Genomic DNA, 11,080 nt, shown 5'->3' with positions numbered 1-11,080 from the left:
TATCAGCTTTATTTTAGCATGCAAAAGTAGCGCGAGACTATTCCTGGCTGTTCATTGGCTAATGAGTCTCGCATCGCATTTTGTGGTCCTCTAGTCTGGGCACCTTCCACCCCGCTTTTTGTCATGGGGGCGTAAACCCCGGACCCAGAATTAACACCGGATGGCAATGCGCTTAACAACGTCTTTGTTGCCGTTAGCTCGACGCGGTGATGTTACCTAAACTAGAGTCTGATCAAAACAAAGCTAGCGTTACATAAAACAAAACGTTCATGCAATATGGCATCTCCGCCACCACCGCCTGACACACCGGTCAAAACGGTGAAAGAGGATTCTGATACTTGGGTCAAATTGTCAAGTTAACGTGAAAGTTGACGAGCTAGAAACGCTGCCATCCGGTCTAGGGCGGGCTCTAGGCCGGAGCCAGTAGGGTGACAAAATCAATTGTGGGCGGGAGCCAGGCTCTTTCTCGCCGAGAAGAGCCTGGTGACGCGAGGTTAGTGGTCCTCAGCTGACGCCACTCTCTAGCCTGGATGGAAAGAGTTTCCATCCAGGCTAACATTTCTGAGAGGCTGGTGTGTAGTGGAGATTTTGCATATTAAAGTGACAAACAACTTGACATAATAATTAACATGGTTTCTCTGCAGAGACATTCTTTTGTAATTTAAATTTTATTGATTTGATTGTCCAATGCATAGAAATAGATTTAGATGAAGAACAGATGGGGCTAAAACTTCAGTGCTTCCCACAATGACAAGGCTATGTGTCCACAAACATTCTAAATTAACTTATTATTTTCTGCCATCTCTTGCATTGACAATACTATATGACACATTAGAATTTGTTTTACTTGAACAATAAGAGAAACTGTGTAAGAGCAAAATTACATCTACATGTAGTTATCCAGGGCATGTTGGGGAGACAAATCCATAAACAAATAATTCAGCAAAATATGAAATTAAATTATATGTTATAGCTAATTGGTTCTGGTTGAAATTTGAATTAAAACATAAATGTGTCTATAACAATGCTTTAAAACATTTGTGATACATAACTTTCTTAAAATGCATGATCATGGATATATGTAAATATACACAAATAAATACAGATAGTGCATCTAACACATAAAAGGGCAAACCTGTATGTATGTATACGTATGTACACAGTATGAGACGGTGACAGGGCCAGATTTTCTAATTACGGTATGTCATTATGGCTGATTAAGCACTACCCACAGCAGCCAGTAGGTGTGACACACACACACACACACACATACACACACACACACACACACACAAAAATTAGTTATAGCATTACCCACAGCAGCCAATAGGTGACCCTCACTCAGACAGGCAGACAGACAGACAGTGACTGCTCCAACCACTGAGCTATAAGTATACGTCAATGGCTCCAACGGGTATCAGCAATTAGTGATAGCACTAACCACAGCATCCAGCAGGTCACTCTCTCTCTCTCTCTCTCTCTCCCTCTCTCACTCACTCACTCTCTCACACACACACACTCTCTCACACACACACACACACACACTCTCTCACACACACACACACACACACACACACACACACACACACACACACACACACACACACACACACACACACACACACACACACACACACACACACAGTGATTGCATCATGCTCCAACGGGTATCAGGACTAGTTACCTATTATTTAGTCTCGCTAGCCAGCCTCTCTTGGAAGGGAAGAGAGGCTGGCTAGCGAGACTACCTATTACTGTATTAGGCCTATTTCCAACTAAACACAGGAAAAGCAAAATCGCAGTGTGTTTTGGGAAAGCTTTCTTTCACATTACACATCCAGTGAACTTCATGTCCATGATGATACACTAGTTAATCAGCTGTCCTCGCTGGGCAGCAAGCAGCCTTATCAAGAAAGTGCTTATCAGACATTATATATATATATATATATATATATATATATATATATATATATATATATATATATATATATATATATATATATATATATATATAGTGCTATCATCAATACACAGTATCAGTGTACCTTTACAAACCTTAAATCACCTGAGATCTTAACCCAGCTTCAATAAGTCATCAACTAATAAAATGAATAAAGTAAAATGTGTAGATTATAGTATTTGGTCTTAGGTCAGTAGGGCTCTAACTCAATTCAACATTTACAACGCAAAACATGTTCCATCTTAACAGCAGACTGATTTAATTACATGTAGATGTTCAAAGTTCTGCCAGCTATTATTATGGGTAAATATTAAACAAGTTACATCACACTGTCACAGTCCAGAGACCACAATAAGGCACGGTGCCCTTAAAATCCTCTTTCAAAAGCCTTAAAGCCCTTGGAAACTAAAAATAAATACTGGAGTGTGTTTTGAGTTTGTCACTCCACAGAAAAAAAAATTATTAACCCCCCAGGCAAATTTGAACAATTAAAAATGTTGCCAAGTATATACATTTAGGCTTCAAAAGCTGCTCTGAAACTGTGGGGGTGTGTCCACCGAATTGTCCCCCGTGATCACCCCCCAAGTGGTGCTCAACTTGATGTGGATGAGATGTGCGCATGACATATAGCATTAAAAAAAAACTTAAATGACAATATTTCGAATTTGGATTTAAACAAATTAATTTCGAATACAGCTGTAGCTCAGGACGTAGAGCAGGTCATCCACTAATCGCTTTGGAAAAAAGAGGTCGGTGGTTCAATTCCCGCGTCCTCCAGTCTGCATGTCGAAGTGTCCTTGGGCAAGACACTGAAACCCAAATTGCTCCCGATGGTGTGCCAGCACCCTGAGTGGCAGCTTGCCGCCATCGGTGTGTGAATGGGTGAATTCATTGTAAAGCGCTTTGGATAAAAGCGCTACATAAATGCCATTTACCATTACATTTTGATGCAGATTAATATGTACATAAGACCCTAAATTACATAGAAGGTTATTGTGGATTTGGGTTTCCAGGGGCTTTAAAACATAATCTTTCCTTGCTTCAACCTCCACGCCACCATCAATGCACAGGCGCCGACTGCGGCAGCTGTCATAAAGTACTTTGCATTCGGCGACAGGTAGGCCTTCTTCTCTGGATCCTGCTGCTTTGGCGCAGACTCTGAGGGGGTGTTTGAATTCGATACGGGCTCAGCGGCGCTGGTGGGCGGTGCAGAAGCGGGCTCTTTGGCTGCTTGGCCATTCAGGATCTGAGCCTGCGCTCTCAAGTTTTGGCCGTCGTAGTTCTGGATAGACGCTTCCTCGGCCACTCGCACCACCATCTCCCGCACCTCTCCCAGGGAGCTCAGGCTGACGGATTCGTAGTGGTCCTCCTCTGGTTCGTTATTATTGGGAAGTTTGTCCGCGACAACACCGTTGGGCCGTCGTGGTGGCGGAGAGGTGGGGACAAGAACGTGGGCAGAAGGCTCAGGGTCACTTATTTCCAGACGCTCGCTGTCGCCTGAGTAGGGTTGCTGTTCTGCAGGGAGAGTAGGAGTGTCGTGATGCGGCTGTTGGATGCTGAGCAGTTGGCCAGGCTTGCTCAGACACACGGTGTCTGTGAGAGAAGCATCCAGCACGTCCATACCACGCACTGGGGAGGCTGTGTCTGTGCTTTGCTCCTGCTGACTGTCGTTCATCACCTGCAGGTGAAATAACTATCAGATGTCAGGTTTTTGACTTGGAGAGTTTAGAAAACACCTGTCTTACACACAGGAGGGTAGGAGACTTGTATTACCCATTCGGAATTTGTCAGCTGTAAGGAAGGATGTAGGGAGGATGTAACCTCAGAATTTTTGTTAACTTGGAATGAAATTTTACATGGTGATTTTTGTGCTTGTTTCATGACCCTTGGGTTCATGACCATGTTAAAAAATACCTTTTTTCAAGGGGGGAATTAACCTTTAAATGCTTGAATACGGTAAAAAAAATAGGATGTAGCTTGCATTTCTGGGCACATTTTGTTGATCTAAAACATTAGCGGTAAACGTCAGGTTTCGGTGTCAGTACATCACAATCAAAGAGGGCTTCTTTGTACATTACATTACATTATGTAATTTAGCAGACGCTTTTGTCCAAAGCGACTTACAATATCACATTTTGTCAAGACTACAGAAAACAACTATGCAACACAATCAATGGCAGCTAAGACATTTTGATGGACTAGAGTAGCATTATGTAGAAAGTAGTTTGAGAAGGACTAAGTAACATTAGTTTTTTAATGAAAAGATGTTAGTTCAAGAAGGGCCCAGGTATAGCCTGAAAAGGTGATTATAGATTATAGAGACACCATTTTGCACTGCTGTTTAACAATCATACAGGGAGAAATCCAGAAGAGGAGAGAGACCTATTTCTCTACTGACAGAAGCTTCAATAATAGACCAGAATGCAATACAGCTACTGTGCAAGACGGGGTGCATTTTGAGGAAGGAGCACAGTCCATTCTGGGAAATGTAAATCACTGACTAAAGTAGAAGTACACGAGGCAGGCTTTGGGAAAAGTGGGTACACACAAACAAACACACACACACACACACACACACACACACACACACACACACACACACACACACACACACACACACACAACCACAGTTTATATCTAACAGTGTAAGAGTATCTGAAGGTGGATTTCCCTTTAAGCTATAAAAATACATCTTTCTTAATCAGAAAAATAACTACAGCCTTTTCTGAATTCCTTTTCAAATGTGTGGTTCTCACCTGCCAACAGTTACTTGTTACCTCCGCCAAGGAGGCTATGTTTTCGGTGCTGTTTGTCTGTCTGTCCATTATCAGGTTTATTGAAAAACTACTGGGCTGATTTTCCTGAAACTTGGTGGAATGGTGGAATGGTGTAGCGTGGGCCAAGGAAGAACCCATTACATTTTGGAGCGGAGCCGATCCGACTCACACAATTTGCATATCATAGCAGACTGGACTATTGGCCTTGGCAGAGGTCTGTTCTCTCCCAGTGCCCTTCTAGTTCATTATATTATCTTGAGCTAATTTGAGGTTTACCTGTGTGGCGATGGGTTCAGAGCTTTCTTCAGCAGCTACTAGGTCTACTGGTGTTTCTTGTACGGGGGGCTTCTCTGGGGTGGTTAAGAGACTCTGCGCTGTGCTGCTCTCCTGGGCTGGTGCTTGGCGAGCGTGTGGTGAGGACGGAGCAGCTGCATTGCTCTGGTCCACAGCAGGTCCTGGGTCAGCGGTCGGCTCGGAGTCGAGTGAAACCTGGCCGTCTCCCGCGCTCACTCTATCAGGAATCAGACTCTTGTCACTGGAGTCATCCTGATCCATGTCCTGGGAGTCCATTTCAGAGTTTTCCTCCGGCTCCTGCTGAACTTGGCGTGAGGGTTCGGGAGAAGGAGGAGGCGTTGATGGAGGGGGTGTCACTCTCGCCTGGGGGGACTGTGGAAGCTGGGGGGCAGGCTCTGAAGAGGGTGCAGCCTGTGGAGCTGGTGGAGTGTCTGGGTTTGGGGGCGCTTCTGGCTGCAGGGGGGCTTCTGGAGGGGGTGAGTCTGGGGCGGCTGCCTCAGGCGGGGGGGAAACAGCGGACACAGGCCCACTGGCAGATGGAGCCGGGTGGATGTGTGCCGTGACCACAGTGGTAGGAGGGGAGGGTGGACTGGGATCTAGGGCAAAGCAAACAGCGTTATCACTTCATTCAGTTTTGACTGCGCACATCTAGAGGTTATCCAAATCTGTTAAGGGATAGTTCACCCAGAAATTAAAATTCAGTGATTATCTAGTCTACACACCCTGATGTCAGTTAGTTCATAGGACCATCAAACACACAGGGAGTAGTTAGCCTCTATAGTTCCATCTCAGCCTTCTATCAAACTATTGAAGTTAATGGGGCCATCTTTTTACAGCTAAGAAATAAAATAATAATAAAATGCATAGGATTGCACTGTGGGTCCATAATCCAATGTTTGCTTCCTTATTACCCATATTTTCCTGACTGACTGACTGACTGACTGACTGACTGTGCTTTTGCTGTATGAGCTCTTTGTAGAATTTTTTTGTTTTTTGCTGTTTTTGGAATAGTTAACTTCATAGTCTGGGAGAAGGCTGAGATGGAACTACAGGGGCTAACGCACTGTGTGTTTCAATTGGGGGTGAATTGTCCCTTTAATACAATCTATGTCACTAGATCATAAGGAACCTGAAGGACATTTTGATCAAACTAGTTTTCACAGCTAGCGCTAAATAATCTTGACTCGTATACAAAAGTGCAACTTTTGCAAATGCATATTCACTGATTCAGCAGTTTTGATCTCTTCTGTATACTAGTTAATCCGTGCTGACTTACTGTTGGGGCCTCTCAGAGAGTCGTACTCTGATCTGATCTCAGCTGCCATCGTTCTCTGCTCGCACGCCTCCAGCGCTGCGATGAACTCGTCCGGCCAGTTCTCTCTCCTCCTCAGACAGTCCAGGAGATGCTGCATGGCAGCGTAATTCCCGTTAACCTCTCTTTTTGCCTCTATTTCTTCCTGAAGATAATGTGTTATGAAAGAATATGTAAGGAATACACACATCAATCAATAAAGGTGGTCTTTATGACACCTAAACATAAGATGATAAGTAGCTTCTGCCAAGCAATCTGCTCTGTGAAGAACCCCGTAACCACACTGATAATCAGTCTTTCTAGGAGTCTGGGTAGCGTAGAGGTAAAAGCACTCGCCTACCACCGTAGAGTAAAGACCCGGGTTCCATTCCCGGTAGCGGTACTTAAGGCTTGGTCAGATGTTCCGAAAGGCACAACTAGCAGTCTCTGTGGGTGGGAAGCTGGATTATGGGTATAGTACAGTACATGTCCTGGTCGCTGCACTAGTGCCTCCTCTGGTCGGTCGAGGCGCCTGTTGGGCAGGAGGGGAATTGGGGGGTCCGGGTGTGGGTCCGGCGTGATCCTCCCACACGTTACGTCCTGCCGGTGAAACTCACATGTATCGGAGGAATCATGTGCTAGTCTACAACTCTCCCCAAATCAGCAGAGGGGGTAGAGCAACGACCGACAGCAGGGATAATATAGCACTGCAGGAATGAGCCCGGAAGTAGCATGTTGGATCTTACGGGGAAAAGTCAATGGGGTTTTAGAATGGGGATTATAAGGTCTGTGGTTAACAAACATATGGGAGCGGTAACTTGGGGTCAGCAGGATAATCTTCACAAACGTGAATGACTTTTATGACTTTTGAAACGTAAATGCGTTTTTTAAATGCAATTTTTAGAAAACGCTTCAAAAGACATAAAAGCGATTCATATTCATGAAGATTATCCTGCTGAACACAAATTACCACTCTCATAAACTTTTGTGAACCACAGACCTTATGACCTTAAGTGAAATCCCCCATAGACTTTTCCCCGTAAAATCCAACATGTCCGGGATTTCCGACTTCCGACTACAAAAATACATCATCCCTGCGGTACTCTATTGGCCAAGGACAATCAGGGAGAAAACGGGGGGGGGGGGGGGGTTTATAAAAATAAAACACTTTGAGTAACTGTCATGGAATGTTTTTTCTTCTTCGGATTTCCCCCCCATATTTTCTCCCCAATTGTACTTGACCAATTCCCCCTGCTGCCCCGGTCGCTGCCCCACCCCCTCTGCCGATCTGGGGAGAGCCGTAGACAGACACACACACATGCTCCCTCCGATACATGCGCAGTTGCTAACCGGTTCTTTTCACCTGCCAGCGGGGAGCTTCACAGGCAGGACGTAGCACGTGGGAGGATCACGCTATTCCCACCAGTTCCCTTCCGTCCTGAACAGGCGTCCCGACTGACCAGAGGAGGTGCTAGTGCAGCGACCAGGACACATATCCTCATTTCGGGCTTCCCACCTGCAGACAGCCAATCATGCCTGTATGGACGCCTGACCAAGCCGGAGGTAACGGAACCTATGACCCTCATGTTGGTAGGCAGGGAATCTACGGCTACACTACCCGGACGCCTGTCATGGAATGTTTTTAAAGTAATTGACCCATAGGCCACACCTTGTACCCTTTGCTGCACAATAGGTGCAAGGTGTGGCCTCATAATATCCATCATCACAGTGAAGAAGGGAAAGCCCTCTTCAGTATTCTTACTAGAATGTAACACAAAACTAATGCCATCCATTCTGTACATGTAAGCAATCATGGATGTGCTTTGGTGAAGAGCATCCACCAAATGTTCTATGACACAGGCAGCAAAGGCTAACAGGAGCAGTCATGTGTTGCTGCCAAAACAGGATCATGAATAACTACATTTAAGGTCCTCCTTCTCCCTAATGAACTGACCCTGTCAGAGGTGGTCAAGCAAGGCAGATGGGGCACGATTTCTCTCGCTTTCACATTGCTGGCGATGACAGCCATTTTCCGCCGCAAGTAGCCATTGTATAGTTTCTCCCTGGCGAACGCCATCTGTGAAATAAGAGAGGAGTCAATTTAAAACAGAGACAGTAAATTCTGCAATATTCCAAACTTCTTACTTCTGCTCGATGTATAGTTTATCTTTGTGAAATAATGGAGCGGACACTAAAACAAAGTGACAATACATTCTGTGATATATTCCAAACTTCTTTCTTCTGGCATCCAAACCAGGTGTCTACATCGGCTTTCTTTTCACACCCAAGGAATAGATAGAAACTACATACTGTATATAGATCCTGTGGTAAATGTTTCAATTAGGGATATGCCGATATATCGGTACCAGCCAATATCAGCTTTAAAAAGCAATATCATTATCAGCCAAATATTATTTTTTACCTTTTTTACCTAGAAGTGTTAACACCACATAGAATACAACTAGCTAAGGACGTCTCCCTTCTGACCAGCTTAACCTGTTTTACACGTGCATTATAGGTGGGAAAATATATTGCATAATCGCTATCAGTGCATGTCTCAAATTGAAACAGGATTCCTTGCTATTCGCTACATGTGAGACACCTTGATGGGAATTGAGCGCTTTACATGAAAGTACCCAGAAAAGACAATGATAACACATCTTGCTTGGCAAAAAAAAAGAAAGACCGGGGATTTTTAGATCTTGGTTTGTTCAAGAAACCAAAAGTGAAAGTGAAAAGCAGCTAGCATGATGACACATAGCAACAGGAAATAAGTGAATCACTCCCACTTCCACCCCATTAAAGGAGAGTTTGGGACTTAACCATTATTTCCAGACAAAGGCTCTGCAGACAGACCTCTTTTCTGACTACGCACAGCTGCACAATTGTTTTCACTTTGAGGAGAACACATTGCTGTATTTCAAGGTTGTGAATGCAACTGGTGTGGAGGAGGAGGAGGGTGAACAGGCCTTGACTAGTAACTGATTAATAACCTCCAGACTCTGGTTTAATATCTGCAACTGCTTGGCAGTGCAGCAGGGAATTTTCAAAGTGTCTTACACCCCTAGCCTAGCATATTTCATTGTCCTTCCAGGGTCAACAAATGTAAAAGCAAAAGGCAGGGCACTCGGTGGTGTGTTGAATACACTTTAAACCTGGCCTTCAGTCTGTTTATACCTACACAGACTGCTGAAATAATCTGTTGTCACATTCAGTCAGGCAGGGTGGACTTTCTGGCTGACTCCACCGGCCAGTCAAACTCAAAGACCTGTTCACATTTGCTATATGACGTGGGGACAGTAAGTAGCAGTCTGATATGGTGGCTCTAAAACTCCAATGCAATATCAGAGGCAGCAACCAAGGAGCAAAGTCTCCTTCTCAGGTCGAATTGACTTGACTGCCGTTTGGTAGAATGGAAAAGGTTGCATAATATATCAGAGCTGAACAATTAATTAGGATCATTTCCAAATGGCAGAGGCTGCAATTAATTGCTCAACAAACTGGATTTCTGAACCAGGTGTTTTAAAGCTCCAGGTCCATGAATCAAGTACAGTACAGGAGAAAGCCGTTCATTGTACTCAAAGAAGAAGTAAGCAAGTATTACTGTATTCCAACCAGCCTTGTAGATGAAAGTAAAGCAATGAGGGATAATTGCAGATTAACAGGACAGAGGAGGCAGTGTGTGTGTGTGTGTGTGTGTGTGTGTGTGTGTGTGTGTGTGTGTGTGTGTGTGTGTGTGTGTGTGTGTGTGTGTGTGTGTGTGTGTGTGGGGGGGGGGGGGTGGGGGGGGGGGGGGGGGGGGGGTAGCACCTTGACACAAGGGCGAATTATGCCGAGCTGTGCCAAAACTGTGACCTCCAACTAACTGGCAGGTCAAGAAAGCCTTTCCTTGGCAGACACCTGGCTGGATCCCATTTCATTTCATAGCATAGCAGCAGACTCTTAATTTCGACTTGAAAGAGCTTGCAGGAAAGAGCAAAAGTTGACAAGTTTGGTAGCAAGAAGATAAAACAAGATGGTAGGTAACAAGATGGAAATTGATGTGATGGTATGAGGAAATTAAGTTCTCAAGCCTGTAACCTATTTAAAACCTATGACAGTTAAAGTTGGCAAGAAATTACACAATTACAATTACACACCAAAAGGGGCGTTTGTCACTGAGAAAAGTAAAAAAGGATAATAAAAATACACTATAATCCAAAAATGTATTATCAATATAAATAACATTACAAAGCTGCGTAGCCTACATGCTATTTTAAACCGAGTCATATGCAAAGTAGGCAATGATGTCACCTCTTGTTTCCCGCGTTGTTTACTTTAATGCTGAGTACTTAGATTAAAACAAATGTTCTGTCATTAGCCTACATACGCTTTCATTTAGCTACAATATAAGCACAGATCTCACCTTTCGTGTGTTGGCTTGGCTTCAGCAGTTCTTCTGACTGAGCTGTTCGTGACTCTCCCCTCAAACGCTATTCCTGCTTCAGCTTTTGGGGGCGTGACCTCCGCGCACACACATCTGCGCAGACGGTCCGGATTCTCCATCGCCATTGGACGACAGCGCCGTCTGTTAAATAAAGAGGACCAATAGTACGAGCTTCTTAATCCTGAACCCCAAGCGTGACCTTTGGATCTGGACTTCTGCTTTTAATAAATCTGTCTCTAAATCCTTTCAGGTAGGGAGGGAGAGAGAGACAGAGGGAGACTACTACCCACAACAAGCATGCATGCCCACGTCACCACCCTTTGCACGCAGAC

The 11,080-nt window shown here is 44.5% G+C and overlaps 1 protein-coding gene across 1 annotated transcript; it reads right to left on the bottom strand.

The window, feature by feature from the left end:
• Positions 1–2,051: 2,051 nt before the first annotated feature.
• mavs (mitochondrial antiviral signaling protein) lies at positions 2,052–10,797 on the bottom strand. Its single transcript, XM_083634436.1, has 5 exons — positions 10,728–10,797; positions 8,277–8,399; positions 6,308–6,488; positions 5,014–5,627; positions 2,052–3,638 (listed from the first exon to the last, which is right to left on the bottom strand). The coding sequence occupies exons 2-5, from the start codon at positions 8,397–8,399 to the stop codon at positions 2,979–2,981; spliced, it is 1,578 nt and encodes a 525-aa protein (XP_083490562.1). The 5' UTR covers positions 10,728–10,797; the 3' UTR covers positions 2,052–2,978.
• Positions 10,798–11,080: the final 283 nt, after the last annotated feature.

This window comes from Poromitra crassiceps (genome assembly GCF_964638095.1).
Source record: "Poromitra crassiceps genome assembly, chromosome: 3".
Lineage (NCBI taxonomy): Eukaryota > Metazoa > Chordata > Actinopteri > Beryciformes > Melamphaidae > Poromitra > Poromitra crassiceps.
The sequence above is the reverse complement of the archived record's forward strand: the minus strand, read 5'-3'. Positions and strand labels throughout refer to the sequence as shown.

Excerpts from the sequence above, each read along its gene's own strand:
- mavs (XM_083634436.1), bottom strand. The coding sequence starts at position 8,399 with ATGGCGTTCGCCAGGGAGAAACTATACAATGGCTACTTGCGGCGGAAA. Across the intron at positions 6,489-8,276 it reads GCTTGACCACCTCTGACAGG|GAAGAAATAGAGGCAAAAAG; the intron begins GTCAGTTCATTA and ends CATTATCTTCAG. Across the intron at positions 5,628-6,307 it reads CTCTCTGAGAGGCCCCAACA|ATCCCAGTCCACCCTCCCCT; the intron begins GTAAGTCAGCAC and ends GCTTTGCCCTAG.